This window comes from Gracilinanus agilis, chromosome 5 (genome assembly GCF_016433145.1).
Source record: "Gracilinanus agilis isolate LMUSP501 chromosome 5, AgileGrace, whole genome shotgun sequence".
NCBI classification, from domain to species: Eukaryota; Metazoa; Chordata; class Mammalia; order Didelphimorphia; family Didelphidae; genus Gracilinanus; species Gracilinanus agilis.
In genome coordinates, this window is record NC_058134.1 from 256,922,642 (window position 1) to 256,943,161 (window position 20,520).

Below are 20,520 nucleotides of genomic sequence, written 5' to 3' on the forward strand. Positions count from 1 at the left end.
TGTTCTAAATCTCTAATAATTAGAGAAATGCAAATCAAAACAACTCTGAGGTATCACCTCACACCTAGCAGATTGGCTAAAATGAAAGAAGGGGAGAGTAATGAATGCTGGAGGGGATGTGGCAAAATTGGGACATTAATGCATTGATAGTGGACTTGTGAACTGATCCAACCATTCCGGCTGGCAATTTCGAACTATGCTCAAAGGGCTATAAAAGAATGCCTGCCCTTTGATCCAGCCATACCATTGCTGGGTTTGTACCCCAAAGAGATGATAGATAAACAGACTTGTATGAAAATATTTATAGCTGCGCTTTTCATGGTGGCAAAGAACTGGAAAAGGAGAGAATGTCCTTCAATTGGGGAATGGCTGAACAAATTGTGGTATATGCTGGTAATGGAATACTATTTTGCTAAAAGGAATAATAAACTGGAGGAGTTCCAGGCGAACTGGAGAGACCTCCAGGAGCTGATGCAGAGCAAAAGGAGCAGAGCCAGAAGAACATTGTACACAGAGACTGATATACTATGGTAAAATCGAATGTAATGGACCTCTGTACCAGCAACAATGCAATGACACAGTACAACTCTGAGGGATTTATGGTAAAGACGCTACCCATATTCAGAGGAAGGACTGCAGGAGAGGAAACATATAAGAAAAACAACTGCTTCAACGCATGGGTTGAGGCGGACATGATTGGGGATGTGGATTCGAAACTACCACACCAATGCAACTATCAACAATTTGGAAATAGGTCTTGATCAATGACACATGATAAAACCAGTGGAAATGTGCGCCGGCCATGGGTGGGGGGAGTGCGGGGGGCGAAGGGGAAAGTAGGAGCATGAATCATGTAACTATGTTAAAAACCAATATAAATAAATGTTTAAAAATTTTTTAAAAAAGAATATTCCTTGCTGTTGTTTAATTATTCAGTTGTGTCCAATTCTTTGTGACCCCTTGGCCCATACTGTCCATATGATTTTCTCTGTAAAGATACTGGAATGATTTGCCACTTCCTCCTCCAATGGATAAAGGTAAACAGAGAGGTTAAGTGACTCCCCAGGGTCACACAATTAATTACTATATAAGGCCAGATTTGAACTTGGGTTTTCTTGACTCATGTCCCATGACAGTCAGGTGGCTCAGTGGACAAAGCACAGGGCATGGAGTAAAGAAAACTCATCTTCCTGAGTTCAAATCTGGCCTCAGATACTCACTAGCTATGTGACCATTGGAAAGTCACTTTACCATATTGGTCTCAGTTTCCCCATCTGTAAAATGAGCTGGAAGAGGAAATGGGAAATCACTCTAATATATTTGCTAAGCCATATCCTAAATGGAGTCACAAAGTGTTTGATATAACTTAAATGACTGAACAAGAAGAAAATTTCTATCAAATATTGCTAGCATGGATGATTTCTAAAGTCTCTTCCAGTATAGGGGTGGATTGGCAAATGTTTAGCAACTCTAGGAAAAGTATGGTACAATTTTAAATTTAATCTCAATTTCTAATATATTCTTTATCACTTTTTAAAAATTTAGATATTAATAATGCAATGAATAAAACCTCATTTCCCTATTTTTATATTTCTCATATTTTCTATATTTCCATATTTCTAAGGTATAAATTTTCTTATGCTAAAAATTTAACAAAATGGCTCTCTAAAATACATAGGGGGTACTATGAGCAGGCTCCAGGACCTCCCTGCTTTTAGCTCTAAGTTTAGCAATATGTGTTTCTATGAACTAAGGAGATCAGGGAAGATTTCAGAACAGGTAGAGACAAGAATCAAAATATTGATTTTTAATGTCATCTAATGTTTTCATTTTTAGTGAAAACTAAATGTATCATTGAATGCCCTTTTAAAACTTAAAGGCATTATGTCAATATATGTTATTATTTAGGACCAACACACCATGCCTTCTTATGAAATATTTTATACAATCCTAAAATACATTTTCATTCAAAATGCTTTAAGTTGCGCATGACAAATACTAGAAAATTATATGAGAATAGTGTCCTATCAATAACTAGAAACTAGAGAAATAAAGATGTTATCCAGGTTCCTGTTAACTCTATAAGCAAAAACATTAAGATGTCTAAATGTATATAAAAGTGACCTTGATGTTTTCTAGGGAATGTGTGTGCATGTTATTAAGCAGAATGTTATCTTAATACCGAGAAAGAGAATTTGTGATCACTAAGAGCCACTATAGGATGTAGGAGAATCTACACAAGAATATTACCCTCAAGAAAGAGTATAGACAAATCTTAAGAGGAAGCGATCTAGTGGAGTCCTTGCCCTTTTTCCACTGAAGATTTCTTTTGTGGTTGTGGTTGTCAATAATTTTGATAAAGGCAGTCAGTCATAGCATGCTTAGCATATTTGCAGATGACTCAAATCTGGGATGAGTTATACATTTTTTCTTCCTCCAATGATTCTCAACCATATGAATCTACTGTGCTCTGATTCTCTGCATGAGCATATACATTTATGCTTACATGGATGAATTCTGTCAACACAATTGATTGCTATTGATTGATGAATTATATTTATTATATATATCATATACATAGATATGGATAGACAAAATTTTATAATTTTAAAATATTAGAGTATCATAATGTGTAATAATTTCTATTTTTATAAATACACTTAAATACAATTAAATATAACCAGATATATTTCTTTTAAATAAAACATTTTATTCTCTATTTTTTTGTCATGTGGATAAACATTAATGTACTGGATTAATTGACCCAACACAGTCCTTCCAAACACTCTTAAATTTCAGGCCTTTTAGCACAATTTTATTTTACTGAATTTTTTCACTAACTTGTGTCTTTGGAATAGCATGCACACTTTTTTTTGCTATATTTCAGTTCTAAGTTACATTTCTCTAATGTAAGACTTAAGAGGTTAAATGGATGTCCTTCAGCTAAGCTCTGTAGTTCTTGTTTTTAAACATGTTGCCCTCATTCATGTGTATACTTTGAGGCCACAAGTTTTATCATTTCTGATTTTGAATTGTTTTCTCCAGTCCATTTCTGGACTTTCCCCCCATTTTTTGAAAAATATATATATATATTTAATTTCAACTATTTCTCTATTGCATATAAAACATTATTATTCATTTTTTAAAAAACTGAGTTCCAAAATCTCTCTCCCTTACCCATTGGGAAGGCAAGCAATAAGATATTAATTTTATCTGTGAAATCATGTAAAACATATCTCCCTATGAGACATATTACAAGCACACACACACATACACAAATCTCAAGAAAAAGAAGGTGAAAAAAGTCTGCTTCAATTTGCACTCAGAGTTCATCAATTATCTCTCAGGAGGTAGATAGCATTTTTTGTCAAAGGTCCTTCAGAATTGTCTTGCATCATTTTCTTGATCAGAGTAGATAAGTCTTTCACTGTTGATTATCCTTACAATATTTCTATTATTATGTACAGTGTTCTCCTGATTATGCTCATTTCACTTTGCATGAGCTCATATGTCTTCCTTGGCTTTTTTTTTAAACTCCTTCTTATTTCTTAAAATACAATAGTATTCTGTAACAATCGTATACAACAACTTGTTCAGCCATTATCCAATTGATGGCCTTATTTTCTAATTCTTAGTCACTACAAAAAGAGCTGCTATAAATGTTTGTACAAATAGTTCCTTTTCTCTTTTCTTTGATCTTGTTGGGATACAGACCAAGTGGTGGTATAGCTGGATCAAAGGGTATATACAGTTTATCACTCTTTGGACTCATTCCAAATTATCTCTTGAATTACTGGATTAGTCATAGCTCTGCCAACAGTGAGTTAGTGTCTCACTTTTTGTACATCCATTCCAGCATTTGTCACTTTCCTCTTCTGTCACGTTAGCCACTTTGATAGGTGAATCACTGAACTTTCCCATGAGTATTTGGATTCCTATGCCATGCCAGTGAATTCGTATGATATATTCATTGGTACACTTAATTGCTAACAGAATATGGATTTTTACTAGATATTGTAAAATCTCTTTCCTGGGCTGAGTCCAACATTTTTTATATCTTCAGGTGTAATCCAAGAATGCAAATACATTTCTCATACATCAGATTAAACCATCTTTCCCCAAATTTGACTATATCCTCTGGAACTTCTATTTTCAGATGACAGAAGTAAGGAAGACTCCTATTCACTTAAGGAATTCCGTTTCTTGGCAGGACTTTAGATTTCCTAGCAATACTTCCTAGAGATATTTTTGCAGTTTCACTTCTCCCTTTCCCAATGAACAGAGGCAATGAGAAATCATCATATATGATTAGTTTCTAAGGGAAATTCATTATGTATTAGAAATACTCCCTGGTAAGGTAGAAATCCTCAACCATTTTTGTAAAAGGAATAGATGACTGATTTGATATCACTGCCTCAGTCTCCCTAAGTAACAGTACCTGCATACTCTGTCACTGTAATGCAAAAAAATTCTTCTAGTTAAAGTTTATTGATTGGCTGATTGACAGGCATGAGGATAAAATTAAGAAATATTCCCAACTTATATAAGGTGCTATTCCATACCAATAGATGTAGAAATTGAAATGGGTATGTCATCAAAAATTACATATGTGTGTTTAATAATAATAACTAGCATGTATATAACACATTAAAGTTTTACAAAGCACTTTACAAATAACTCATTTGATCTTTATAACTCTATGAGGCTAGTATTGTTATTACACCATTTTTACAAATGAAACGGAGGCAGATATTTTCAAGTGATTTTCCCGGGGGGCACATAGCTAAGTAAATATCTGAGATAGGATCTAAATTCAGGTTTTTCTAATCTTCAAGTTCCACACTCTATTCACACTATCTAGCTTTCTGAGTGTAAGAAGATAATGGGATTCAATTGGAACTGCCAGGTTCACTTATGATGGTTGAAACCCATTAAGGAGGTAATATTTGACATATTTGGTAAGATGTATTGATGGCATGTTGAAGTTAGGCTGTAGGAATAAAAATGTACTGCTTCTGCTGCCAAGAAGTCTCCTCTCATTTAGGAGAGTCTAGACCAGTGGTTCCCAAACTTTTTTGGCTTACCACCCCCTTTCCAGAAAAAATGTTACTTAGCGCCCCCTGTCACATACTATCACCACCCCCTTACAGTTATTCACTGTCCCCAAATGCACCTGTGGCCATCACCGCCTCCCTGGATCGCTGCAGCACCCAAATCACTGGTCTAGACTGTTTAGAAGTGGTTATACTTGGGAATAAAGAACTCTCCAGTCACTGTTGTAGCACAGCAGATTGCACATACTAGGTACTGTTATATTGAAACTCTGGGAGCAGAGAGTCTCACCCTTGATTGACAGGTGAAGACATTTGGACATCAGAATGTTCCCAGAGGCCATGAGGACAGGGGAGAAAGCGGTTGGCCAGGGGGGTATAAATACCCCGGCAGCCCTGGCTTTTGGTTCCTTTCATTTCCCTTGGACCTGAGATCTGTGGACCCTGGTCTATTGGGATTTGTGACTTGCTTGGTTCAACCTTGCAAGAACTCCTGTCTTGTACCTGATTAACATTGCCAACCTGTATCCAGACCATCAATCTTCTTATTCTACTGTCCCTAGATATTTAGGAATTAAAACATATTTAGTTATTTAGGTCTCCCAGGGCCCGGGAAAGATCCGGGAAGTGGGCAGGAGAAGAAGAAAAGGGTGGAAAAGGAGTGGTACCTGAAGACTGTAAAAGGCATAACAACATCTGGCAAGAAGAAGAAGCTGAAGACATCAAACAGCAGCTTGCTTGCTCTGGTTTGGCTGTGGCCAGGCTGAGCCAGAGGAGCTAGATTAAGCCAGAATCACTCACTTGCCTACAGCTCTGAGGGATTACTATTATCAACATTAGTTTAGGGTTTCCCAATTCCTCTTCTCATTTCCTAATATTCCTTCTTTGCTAGAAATATAGATAAAGCTATTCAAGTACCTTCCTGGAGTGGTTGTGTCATCACTTCTCTGGGAAGGGAGCAACGCAGTCAGATAAACATGTCCAAGGCTAATAGAGCCCAATAACCATCATTAATCAACCCCAGGTGGGATCTGAAGGGATACCATCTACTGACCTGAAGGATCCTGCCTGGGCACTGTTATAAAGGAGGGAGGTGGTACAACATCTAGCTAGGTGGCAAGACTCAGATCTCTTGCTCTAGCCACATATCTGAGCTGCCACTGCTGTCACCCAATTAACAGTGGTAGTATCCAGTTTCCCTCTCTATCTCCATCTGCCCATTTATTTTATAAAAGTACATAATAAAAAAGGAACCAGGATAGGAACTGAGCCTGTGGTTTTATTGGTATAAGGAACTTCAAGTGAGGATATTCCCTCTGTCAATGCATGTTTTCTTTAACTCAGAATCTTGGAAAGGTCCATGGGGTTTAAGTGGTCTAGTTAACTTGCCCAAGATCATATAACCAAGATGTGTCAGAACTTAGGTTTGAGCTCCACATTTTCCTACATTCAAATCTGACCCTATGGAGCATAAATGTTGTTTTGAATATATTAATTAAAGACTTTACAAATGTTTTAATAATTAGGATCCAGGACAAAGTAGAATTTTTCACTATGTTGTCAGCTATGCTGCTAATCACTGTAGTTCCTTTTGATAAATCATTTCCCATTTTACCCAATAGGCAATTTTTGTCACCAATTTTCAAGTGTTTTATTTTCTTCTATAAATAGAGGTCTTTTCAAAAAGGTTTTATAGGCCTTTCCCAAGCTAATTCCTAATCGCTGACAGTTCCTCCCCAAGCATTTAAAGTAATTAAAAAGAGAGAATGAGATAAGCCTCTGCATGCTTCAAAAATTCTGAATTCTCAATGCTTATCACCTAATTTTTTATGGTCTAGCTAAAGGGCATGGGAAAATTCAGACAATTCATTTACTCCTCCTTACTGAGTAAGAAAGGGAGCATATTTTCTTGACTAAAGCACTGTCCATAGAGCTAGAAAGATCTGGGTTTGAGTCCAGTCTCTGAAATACATTAGCACTATGATCTTGGACAGCTCATTCAATCTTTTGGTGTTCCCTTTTGACAATTTTAAATCTAAATTTTGCAAAGCAATTGAGGCAAGTCTGGAACCTGAATTGGCAAAATCTTCACTGGTTTTCAAGTTAGGGTTATTCACATTGATGAACTCATGAAATAAAAATATTAAAAAGAAACAGATGGGGGCAGCTGGGTAGCTCAGTGGAGTGAGAGTCAGGCCTAGAGACGGGAGGTCCTAGGTTCAACCCGGTCTCAGCCACTTCCCAGCTGTGTGACCCTGGGCAAGTCACTTGACCCCCATTGCCCACCCTTACCAATCTTCCACCTATGAGACAATACACCGAAGTACAAGGGTTTTAAAAAAAAAGAAACAGATGTAGAGAAGTTAAATAAATAAAATAAAATAAAACTAGGTATTTTCAGAAACTTTTGTCCTTTGAAAGGTAAAATGTAATTTTGGAAACTGAACAAAAATGAAATTTATTGTGTTAGTTTACGTGTTTCATGAATTGGAGCCCAGACTTATCCACGTATCATTTTCTTATTTGATGAAAATACTATTAATGTATTATGAGAAGTCTCTTTAACTTTTCTTTCCATTTTCCTAATCCTAGGCCTGAGACTTCAGGTCTCCTTCTTGTGTTGCAAACAATGACACAATGAAAAAACTGGCAAGCAATGAATTAGAGCAGTACATCCTGTATCTTCTTCCATCTTCCAAGTCCCAACCACACTTCACCAGAGACTGGCCACATCCTTTCTGAGTGTGTCTTTTCCTCTTTGGCTCAGATAGCAGGACTGGGAAGTCATTCTTGTAATCTGAATGTACTTTACACCAAAATAGGACAAAAATTATATAGAGCACTAGCTCTCTAAATGTTCTGATAGTCACATGATCCATTAGATTGTGAATTCCTGGAGAGCAAGGACTCTCTTTTGTCTCTTTTTGTAATCTCATGCAGAGTAAAATGCCTGGTACAAAGTAAAGTATGTGACTTAGTAAATTTTTTTTTTTTTACAAATAGACAAGTGACTTATATGTCTTATGGTATCTGTACTGGTATTGCCACTCTGGACACTGCATTAATTGTGCTTTGTTTTATGATAGCTTTTTTCTAAAAATGTAGAATTTCAGAAAAAAATCAAAGATATTGATCTGATAATGATAATGACTAATTATAAAAGAATGATGAGGAAGGAAGAACTTTAAGGGATTAAAAGTGAAAAGTATCAACCAAACAGTGAATCAAAAGCTAAGGAAAAAAATGTCAGTATTTCTTTCATTGACTATTGACTATTTTCAAAAATATTCTCCTTTATATATAGAAACTTATAAAGTGCATTTTCCTGCCTTCTAAGATATATAGTTTGAGGATAAATATCTGCATAAGATTATATGCGTTTTGTATATTATACACATTCAAATAATCTCTAAATTAAATCCCTGCCATAATTATAAGAAATAGAAACATATATGACATTATCTTTGACCTGAAAGAGCCTAAAGATAATAATTGTACAAATTAGACTATAAGTATATAAGAAGAATATAAAATCTTGTAAGATGTGAGGAGAGAGAGGGAATATCTATATACATATATAAATGACTTATTCACATTATATTTATATTCAGATACCCAATATTGTATTTATATTGCTTGATGGAATCTCTCACATCATTCTAAACTCAGCTCAAGCACTGCTTTCTACCAGAGCCTCTACTGATTCCCCACTCCCAACATACTCCTTCCCTAGCTGCACTGCATTTATTCTATATGTACTGATGTAGCCCATAAAAGCTGTAAAGCAGGCTTCTCCTGTCTCATTGTCGTCAGGTCCCCAGAGCAAGGGAACTTGTACCTTCTATATCTCCTTCTTGCTTCCTCCACTCAAGAGTTCTAGGGATATTCCTGAGAGGCAATGGACTAGTATTTTTTAGTGCATCTGACTTGAATTCCAATTAGTTTCCTTCCTTCTAATACAGCATTAAATATTATTTAGAAAGGAATATTTACTCAGGTGTGGCCATAAGAAGTCAATGGCCAATAAGGAACAAAGCTAGTACTTGAACCCAGAGTCTCTGAGTTGAGAAACTGTACGCTTTCACTATGTAATAATACTCAAGGCTTCTTAATTTTTTTCTATTTGATATCTTTAATCCAGTTCACATCCAGAATATCACTATCAACAACCTAGTTCAGCACACCTGGGTTCAAATCCCACCTTGTCCCTTACCATTTATGTGATGTTGGAGAAGTAATGTAACTTCTTCCAGAATGAGAAAGTTGGATTAAATGATCTCTAAGATCTCTTCCAGCAATAAATCTATTGTCATATAACCCTAGACAATATGGAAAAGAAATATAAAACAAAGGGGTTGTTTTTAAAGAGTTTAAACCCAGACAAGTAAATCTGAGCTCTACTTATGCCTCATTTACTGGCTTTGTGACATTGGCCAGGTCATTTAAATGATCAGCCTCAGCTTTCACTTCTATAAAGTAGATAAAAATAATACTAGTTACCTCACAGAGTTGCAATAGTCAGATGAGATAAAATTTATGAAGTGCCATGTAAATCTAAAAATGCTGGCTATTTCACACACACACACACACACACACACACACACACACACACACACACACACATTTTGGAACGTAATTGGATAACAGACAAAAAGTAAAAAGTAAGACTGCTATCAGATTTAGGTTGTGCCTTGATTTTCTAAATCCTCATATTTGTGGTTTGTCCTGTAGGCAAGTAAGGAGTCATCAGAGTTTTCTGAGTTGAGGAGACACTTGATGAAAGTGCCAGGAGAGCACTGTACAGCTGAAAGAGCTCTCCCCCAGTTAGGCTAGGGGGGAATCAAAACCCTCTGCCTGACACTTGGCACCTTGGTCACCAGTACTACTATGTACAAGTCTCTTACCTCTTTGCATCTCAATTTTCTTACTTCTCAATTAAAGGAACTCAACTAGATAGGTTCTAAAATTGATTTTTTGTTGTGAAATTTGTGATCTTTTGATATTTTAGGAAGAAATATGACTGTGGTAGGTAGAATTGGTAAAAGAGAGCTGAAATGGAAGAGTACAGGGAATAACTGATGGACTTAAATGGTGATCAGTTACAGAGAAGGCTGTGATATACCTTTTATAGGAAACGCCTTACCAGACACTCCCTAAACTAATGAAATCACAGATCTGCCTCAGGAAAAAAGGGATTACTATTGATAATATGTAAACAAAATTATAACTATATCCTAAGTATGTAATGAAATTTATTTAATTTAGTGTGATGATATTTAAAATGTTACCAGATATTGTTACAAGGTCAGATAACATGCCAAATCCTTAGATTCTCTAGGTTTTCTGTAATGAGAATATGGAGCAATCAGTAAGATTCTTGAGTGAAATCAGGGATTGAGAGTAGTATAGAAAAAAATTTCATATGTCTATTCTAATGAAAACACATAAAAGTTTAGAAGGATGGCAAAGGCACAGAAAAGATATACTTAAAGTTATATCTTTGTGGCAATTGAATTATCTTCAATATCTGTTGATCCCAAGAAATATTAGTCTAGATAAATATACACTGAATCTTTGTATGCCTCTAGTTGGGGAGTGAAGGTGAGGTTGTGGAATGCCAACAGAATACATTTTTTTTGCAAATCCTAAGAAGATGGAAAGACTGTAATTACGAGGATGGAAAATGAATATAGGGCAGTCTTCTAAAGACAGACGTGCCTAGAGAAGGTTGACTGCCTAGGATCATAGGAACTCATGAAAATGCTGTAGGGAATGTTGATGAACTATGCCTCCAGCTTTTCCGCTATACTTAAATTCATGGTAAACTGAGCCTCACCCTCTGACTCAAATATGTATTTCTGACTGGTATCCTGGAACTATACTATTACTATACTGGAACATTTTGCAATCTTGTTCGAACAAAAGTTTAATAGTTAAACAATGGGGGAGAAGGTAATGAGAAGCAAAATGCATCAACATCAGGAGAGAATAAATAGACTGACACATTCTAATCTCAAAGGAACTTCCTTCAAGTCAAATTTGAGGCTCCTAATTGAAGAATTCTCCAAAGTATCTGTTGCACAAGGCAATGATAGACAGCTTCTGACATGCCAACAAAGAAGAAATCAGGCAGCTCAGCAACTCCTCCTGTCACCTTCCCACATCCTTCACTATAAAAATCTGTCACTAAAACACAAAAAGAACATGGGAGATGGGATGGGGGTGTGAAGACTTAAAGCTTATAACTCAAATAATATAACTTAGCACAGATCTTAAAATACACCGAAATTTTACTAGTCTTTAATACAATCTCTTTCATGGGTCATCAGTAAAGCTCAAATATTTAGGATTGTGGGAACACAGACTAAGAGAGAGAAAGGGTAAGAGAGTACACTTATTTCGTTTTCTTCATTTTGCAAATAGTTATGGAATAGCTAGGGTTTGAATGAAGTTTCTCTTGCTACAAATTCAAATCTTGACACTACATCATACTGCAGCTATCAAAGGGTTCTCATATCTATACCCATTACATAAGTCAGAATTTATTATCATTTTATATCCAATGAGTCTTACTGAGATACCTCTCTATGCAAAGTTTTCCAAGATTTTCTCAGTTGGGATCAATGTGACTTACCCACTATTGATGTCATCACTTCTGAGACTTTTCCCAAGGATGTCACCGTCACTCATGTAACCACCAACATCTACTTCTGAAGTCATGTCCAGATCACTGCTTCCTTTCTCATTCATATCAATCTGGGACATGTTTCCCAGGCGAGATACAGCAGCTCGACGGAGAGGTGTGGTATACATGAACCTGGAGGGGTCAGTATGGATAAAGCGACTAGCACTGCTCCTTGGATAGCCACCTCCCAAGGATGGGGCATCTCCTGCCTGGAGTCTAGGACTAGCTTGACCCAGTCTCCAGGTCACTGGTGTAGATCGGCTTGTCAGACTTGGTATGCTTCTTCCATTGACTTCAGTTGTCACAGTGCTATCAAATGTTGTCTCTAGGGTGCTGATAAAAGGAAAAGAGAAAACTGTTGGTTATGGGAAAGAAATAGTCAAAGAATACAATTAGAGCTGGAAAAGAAACTTAAATGACTTCTTCAATGCTGTAACTTCAACTTAAGAAACTTTGTGGACTCTTCCTCCATTAAAGCAGATTATAGTTCCTTGCTAAAATGGTAGCAGTGCTTTGGCTTAAAAATTTTATCACCATGCTGACAAGCTAGTAAAACAAACCTCTGAACTGAGACTGATACGTCTCAGACAAGAGATATATCAATTGCTTGATCACTGAGAACACACTGCAATACTTTTGGTTGTCATATGACTTAAATGGTATTCATAGCATCATTGATTCGGGGTAGGAAAGGACCTTAAAGGTCATTTTATCCAATAGTTTCACTTCGTTCATGAAGAAACTGGCTTAGGATGGTTGAGTTCTTGTCCATGATCATGAAGGCTGTGATTGGCAGAAGTGAGAGTTGATGCTGACTCCCAGGTAATATTATATTTTAGTATCTCACTTAAAAATATTTAATTCAAATTCAACTGTCCAAACCAGGAAAGAAAGCCATAGGTAATAAAAAAATTATAAGTCTATCTTTTCCTAGAAATTCTATTCTTCCTTCCTGGACTCAATATTAAACTATTTTGTTTTCTTCCTAAGCTTTAAGTCCTTAGACTATTCACCCAGTGACTCTTAATCAGAATTATTCTGGGGCAAACACTATATAGTAGTCAAGGATTATGATTAAACAATTGATATCACTGCCTGTATAATTTCACTTTAGCTGCAACCAATGCTACTGGGAGTTTTATGGTAAAGCACCAGTGAAGACATTTATTAAAGATGCTGCTAACAACAGGTGAGATTCTCCAGAAAACAGATGGATAAGACATTCCTACAGGAGTTTGGAAAGAAGTAGGTAATGGCTGGCCAATATATTCTGAAAATCTGCAGTGCATGGATAATCACATTTTGCTGCATTGTAAGTAGCTAATTTTGTATCTGGGGAAGTGATAAAAATTTTTTTCAAATCTAGTGGCCTAGCATGTAATAATAGCTGCATATTTTATATATTGACTTCATGAACTCTCAATTGAGTCACCCTTGTTTATGACTCTATTATGTGATATTTCTATAAGACATTGAAGTCTAGTATAATTTAAGTGCTAATACTTTTAAATCATTTTTTACTTTCTTTAAAAGAGAATGGAATGAATAAATTTCCTATATTCTGGGCAGAGATTCCCTCAGGAGCATCACCAGGAAATATTAAGTCACTCTTTGAAGTTCCTCTTACTATCCTTAAGTAGGCTAACAAGACAAAGGCAGACAGTAAAATGTCTTCAACTGAAAGTTGCATTGTTGGTATGAAAGGAGACATTTCCATTAGGGTCCTTCCCATGTAAGCTAACCTGTTTTTTTCTTGGTTTTCTCAAGTTTTGTTTTAACTATTTATCTATTTATCTATCCCTAGGCACGGAAACTATCCCTAAGGCTTGACTGGTCCAGAGTTCTACGATTTTAGTCACCATCATGGCTTTCCCACCAACCCAATTTATAAAAAGTTCAACCCACTGGGACTTAGTGTACCTTAGACATAAAAGTTGTTTTACTGCTATGGAAGTCATAAATCACATCTGCCCCAATACAATAAACTAATAAGATTTCTTTCTATATGAAAATAGGACAGACTGTGTCTCCCTGAATCACTACTGTATCCTCCTGAGCATCTTTTCCATGTTATTTCTAGGTGAAGTTCTTTTTATTAAATATTGGAGGGGCACTTCAAGTGTCTCGTTTTGTTCCAGTCCCAAGTTTGATCATCATAATGGCTACAATCAAGATTGGCTTGCATTAAATGACAATTGTTTGTATTTTTCTGATAAAATATCATTGAAAAATATGATGTGCAAGAAATAGACGACATGAGGCTGCACAGTTTGGAAAGAAAGATATTGTTGATTTTAAGTCTTTTCCATTCTGTTTGACTCTTTGTGACCCAATTTGGAGTTTTCTCCACAAAGATAGTGAACTGATTTGCCATTTCCTTATTCAGCTCATTATACAGATGAGGAACTGAGCCAACCAGGATTAAGTTACCTACTCAGAGTTACTCAGCTAGGAAGTGTTTGAGACAAGATTTCAACTCAGAAGGATGAGTCTTCTTGCCTCCTGGCCCAGTACTCTATGCACTGCACAATCTAGGTACCCTAATGAAAGATATGCCTAATTTAAATTAAGTGGAGAAAGTTCCTACACAAAAAGGAAATAATGGCTCCTTCACACATTCCAATAGAAAAATGTTTTGAATATTGCTATAAAAGATGGGAAACCATATTATTTTCTTTGGGGAATCAAAAATGAATCATTTTCTGTGTGTTGAAATAAATTATTATTCTCTATCTACAGATCAAAATTTTTAACAAAAAATAGTTTTTTAATGTTCTTGACTGAAATTTTGTTTGCCCCCATTACTGTAGAAATGAACAAAACCTGTGGCTTATCTGAGTCCCCCGAAGACTCGACATTGTCTCTTCTAAATTCTGCCTCAGATCTGCTATATTTTTCACTGTTCTCATTCTTCTTGTTTCTGGATCTTCCCCTAGGAAAAAAAATTAAATTAAATTAAGATCTTGACAAATAGCATAATGCCCTTCCCAGATGAACACATTTAGCTTTTTGATACGCTCTTTTTTTGTGAAAATTAAGTAAAGAGAAAAGAATATGAATACAACAGGATGTTGTAAGCCAGGGGCCATATGTTAAACATGAATAGAAATAAAATGTAATAAGGGAGCAAAGGTATTCATTTATAGACAGCTAATAACAAAAGAATATCTTTGAGCTCTGAAACCCTCTTTATCTCGAGAACATTATACACATTTTAGAACTTCACGCTTAGATCATTCTGTGACCTTATGATTAGCGTGGAAGAAAAACATGTTTCTGAACATAATTTACAAAACTTAAATGATATGGTCTTAGTTATGTCTTTGAAAACCTAACCCAAAGCACACTAATGAAACAATGGGATCTCTATCATCAAATGGCATTTCTTAGTAAGTTAGTTTATTTTTTTTTTAAACCTTACCTTCTGCCTTAGTATCAGTTCTAAGAAAGAAGAATGGCAAAGACTAGGTAATCAGGGTTAAGGGACTTGACCAGAAAAAATTTAAACCCAGGTCCTCTTGCCTGCAAGCCTGATTCTTGATCCACTCTGCTACAGAGCTGCCCATTCCTTAGCAACTTTAGAATTCACCTTTAGGCAAAAAAAAAACACATTGCCTGGCACCTAGCAGACACTAAATACATGAATGTTAATAATATTTATATTGGACCTACTATGTACCAGGCAATGTGCAAGAGAAATAGAAAACCATTTGATCCTCAAAACAGCCCTAGACAGTAATTGTTATTACTATTCCTCTTCCACAATCAAAGAGACTAAGGCAGACAAGTTAAGTGGTTTATCTAGGATGATGCAGCTAGTAAGTATCTGAGATTAGATTTGAACTAGAGTCTCCCAGATTCCAGACTTGGTGCTCTATACATTTATGGTCCTAGCTTGACATGAAAATGGACCTGTTCCTTGGGCTTGTGCTAGACATAAGCACCAATTTTCTAATCCCTTCCTTCAGGGACCTTTTGGCTTTGGAAAACAAACCTATATAACTTTTATAATGCCCCTCTGGGGGACAAAGAGAGGCTAGAGCTGTCAAAGAATGATACTCTCATTCAGGACTTCTTGGGCCTTTTTTTTTGTTATTGTATGGCTGTTTTATTCTTTTGTTTATCATGCATCACTTTGGAAGCTGGACAAAAAGTATAGATCCTTCTCAGGATGGTGTGATTAAATTCATGAAATGAAATATAGAGAATTACAAAGGAAACCAGTTGTACTGACATACACACATACATATACAAACATGTACACATATATAAATAAATATATGAATAATATGAAAGTGTGTGTATGTCTATAAGTATATGTTTATATATTTACATATGTGTATGTGTATGTGTGTGTGCATATGTATACTCTGTGTTTTTCAGTTCCTCTTCTGTTTCTGACATATCTAGATCTTACTTGACCTCATTTGGGAGTTTTCTTTGCATAGCTATAGTGTGGTTTGCTATATTCTTCTCTAGCTCATTTTATACATTATGAAACTGAGGCAGAGTTAAGTGACTTGCCCAGAGTCACACAGCTATTAAGTATCTGAGAGCAGATTTGAAATCAGTAAAAGTACATGTATTTTTGTATTTATATATGTACATATTTACACATAAATACACACATAAATGTATGTATCTACACATATACATACATATATATAAAATATATAATTATCATAAGTTTTTAGCCACATTCAGAGGAAGAACTGTGGGAGGAGAAACAGAGGAAAAACGGCTGCTTGAACACATGGGCTGATGGGGATATTATTGAGGATGTAGACACTAAATGATAACTCTAGTCCAACTATCAATAATATGGAATTAGGTCTTGATCAATGATATGTGTAAAACACAGTGGAATTGTGTGTCAGCTGGGTTAGGGGCATTTGGGGAAAGGGAAAGAACATGAAACATAATTATGAGAAAATATTCAAAATAACAATAAAAATAAAAATATAATTAAAAAAAATAAAAAGCAATGGAGAAAATATTTTTAAAAATTATTATAAGTTTTTAGTCTGACACTTTATTACCACTTAGCATCTCCCTTCTATACTGTATATGGTCAGTTTAACTCTTGAAATTTATTGTGTGTGTATATACATATATATGTATATATATATATATATAAAATAGGCTTTACATCTATTTTACAAACTCATTTATATATACATAAACTATATGACATATATAGTTTTACATTGTCAACTGGGTTTTTGAGAACCCTAAGTTTGCCCTTGTCCCCTGAGAACAATGACCTTAAAGTATTTAATGATAATAAAGGTGGGACAAGTAGAAAGTCAAATGTTCAATATCCTTTTTGTCTTAATAGTTTCTCTCATTATATCGGAGTCCTCTCCCAGGTAGCCCAGCACTTGGCTGGACCATTTCCTTTTTGTATTCTTTATAAAGCATTAGCCTCTCCCTGATAATCGTCTTGGACTTCTTATTTCCCTGTAGCCATGGTAAAGTCAATCAATCATACATTCCTGTCCTTAGTTCCCCAAATGGTATACGAGTCCCAAGTTCTATTGCCCTTTGGAGAATCATCTTCTGTGGTGATCCTCTCAGAGATACTGTTCTGTTAAGGGTTAACTTGGGAGTTTTGACAAAATAAGAGAGCAGCTTTTAATAATACAAGTTTTAATGAGAATATAGTAGAGTTATAAATTAATATTATTCCTTTAAGCCAGAGAAAAGAAAACTTCTAGCAGCTTTTAACAATTAACAATTTAGTTTTATTAAAATAGAGATAGTAAAAGAATATAGTGAAAGAGGGAAATATAGGAAAGAGGTAGAGAAAGAAAATTTCCTAATGTCTATACTTGTTATCCTATAACTACCTATAATTACTACCTAAAACTGTCTATATTTACCTATAACTGCCTATAACTACCACTAATAACAACCACCCCATGAAGTTCCAAACCAATCCTGCCTAATCAAAACCAACCTAATCAGTGTTTAATCTCAATTAGTTCTATCAACGAAGATCAGCCACCTTCCAAAAAGTTCAAGAAATAAAAAGCACCTGACAGCCCAAAACCAAAGCCCAAAACCAAAAGCTAAAAAGCCCTCTAAAAGCTAAAGCCAAAAGCCCTCTCAGTAAGCTCAGGCCCACCTTTATATTCCAGCAACTAAATGCCAACCACCAACCCAACACACTCCCAGTAGCCAACTTCCATGCACATATGTAATATGTGAAATAATAATCTGTGTCTAGATGCGTGTATGTGTGTGTTTCATAGACCTCAGGTTAAGAACTTCTTTATATTGCATGTGTGTGTCTCTAACCACTAAATTCAAATTTATGGATCTTTAGAATGGAATCAATAGTCACATAAGAGATTCATGTACTCGAGTTGCCAAGGAATATGACTATTAAATCTAGAGTCGAGAACCCTGGGTTCAAATCCTGCCTCAGAGACATACTAGCTGGATGAAGCTGGACAAGGCACTCAACCTCTACTTCAGTTTCTTCTTCTTTAAGATGGGGATGAGAAGAGAAGCTGCCTGCCAGGGAGGTTGTGAGGATCCAATGAGATAACATGTATAAATTGCTTTGCAAACCTTAAAACTCTACCCAAAAGCAAACTATTATTTTATGGTGGTCAGAGAAAATTTCCTTTTTTTGTCATGAAAAAAATGCTTGTTAAATGATGAGTGAAGAAAATAAGGCAACAGAGAAGAGAGCTTTCTTAACTTTGGCTTCAGGAAGCAGCACGCAAATGTGTGTTTTTTACGGTGCAAGATTTATATGTATAACCCAGTAGAAAGTCATGTAGAGTAATGTATTATGTATAGTCATGTATTCTGTAGACAAAATGTCATGAATCAATCTAAGGAATCAGAGAGCTATTGAGATGACTGCCTGTAGCAGAGGATACAAATCCTCAGAGTAATTCTCATTCAAGGACCACAAATGCTGTGATTGTGCCTGAAACAACAGCCTCTTGCTCTCACCTGCATCCTGAAACAAGGATGAAGCCCAGAGCTCAAAAAGGGAGAAGGGAGTAAGCACCTTGAAGGGAAAATGCCAGGTCTTCCTTGGTGGGGCAGAATCTTAAGAGAACTGGACAGGAAGGGTACCACCCCGAGCTACTTCTGATACTGCTAGAGCTTCCACAGAACTGCTAGCATAAAGCCTGGAAGCAAAATCTTGGGGGGGGGGGGGAAATGACTACAACTTACCTGTGCAGAAGACACACTGAGTCCATGGAATCAGGTCAAACTTACTTTGCTGCTAAGAACAAAATTGCTGACATTCTTACTTTCCCATTTTTTCTAAAACTCATCCTGTGTCTTATTCTTATTCTTCATTTATTTACGAATTTGCTAACTTTCTATATTTGCCACAGCGTTACCAGCCTCAGAAGAAAAAGAAAATGTTCCTCTTAGTTATCATTTGTGGCTCTGGGAGATTAAAGGACGATGTGAGGGAGGCTATGATTGACAAGGTATACAGAGGGAGAAAGAACCATTATTTTTCAAATCACTGAGACCACCAGCAAGGGGCCTGAATTGAACCAAAGAGGTTTTGTAGATACATAAATACATAGATAATCTATAAAAGCAAAAACAAAAAAGGGAATTTTTTCACCAAGCAAGACAGGAAATCATCCAGCAGTTTTCTAGTGGAAGGAGGTTTAACAAGTAAGCAGAATTGCTTCCTATCTAAGACAGTGCCCTCATGTGAATTCCTTTCAAGTTTCTCTCTTTTGGTGAAAGGAGCTCTATCCTCCCTGAGGGGTGGTGTAAAGGAAATTAATAAGTTCTTCTTTTTTTTTTTTTAACTCTTACCTTCTGTCTTAGAGTCAATACTGTGTATTGGCTCCGAGGCAGAAGAGTAGTAAGGGCTAGGCAATGGAGGTTAAGTGACTTGCCCAGGGTCACACAGCTAGGAAGTATCTGAGGCCAGATTTGAACCTAAGTCCTCCCATCTCTAGGCCTGGCTCTCAATCCACTGAGCCACCCAGCTGCCCCCAATAAATACCTCTTAATGATGATGACTATATTAAAAAAAGAAAACTGTTTCTATAACATTCCTAACACTATTCTCTCATGATTATTTCCAGTATAGAAGGAATAGAGGTTTTCAAGGAACCCTTTTTTTCTTGACAGCCTTGAACATCTAAAACCTGTCTTCAAGAAACCCCTAGAATGACAATAAACCCTCAAAATTTCCTGGATCATTCTAGATAGGATTAGTTAAAATAATCAAAATTTAAGGACCCTTTTAGTGTTCTTAGTTTCTCTCATTGGTATCTAGGCTGCTCCCAGGTATTCTAGCCTCTGGCTATGTCCTCTTTCCCTAGCTTCTATGTAAACCCATTAGTTGTCCTTCCTTTTCACATGTTCCCTAACACAGAAGACCTTGAGGTCTACAGTTCAGTGAAAATTCCAATTCTTGGTGTTTTTCCTAGACAGAGACCAGAAATCTGTGAAATAACCTACTGAATCTTCCTCATTTTTTAAATGAGAAAACTGATTTTCAGTAAAGAAAAATTTACACAAGTAGTATATATTAGACAAGGCTTGAAACTGAGATTTTTTTACTCCAAATATACTGCTCTTTCCTTAGTACAACTTCTTCCTTTCCCAATTTTACTGATGAAGAAAGTGAGACCCTAAGAGGAAGTGATTTAAGATCATTTAATAGTCATGGAGTTAAGAATCAAATTATTATCTCTTTAAATAAAGTTCTATGTATTGTAACACAATTTCTTATGCTTCCCTAATCATAGAAGATTCACATTCTAAAGAGAGAGAAAGAAGGAG

General features: G+C 36.0%; 1 protein-coding gene across 1 annotated transcript in view; it reads right to left on the minus strand.

The window, feature by feature from the left end:
- The window catches only part of NAV3 (neuron navigator 3), a 454,139-nt gene that overhangs the window by 190,898 nt on the left and 242,721 nt on the right, over positions 1–20,520 (minus strand). The window contains exons 10-11 of the mRNA XM_044679183.1: positions 14,560–14,668; positions 11,686–12,069 (exon numbers count right to left, since the gene is read on the minus strand). Of these exons, the coding sequence (XP_044535118.1) occupies positions 11,686–12,069; positions 14,560–14,668 (493 nt within the window). The remainder of the gene's footprint in view (positions 1–11,685; positions 12,070–14,559; positions 14,669–20,520) is intronic.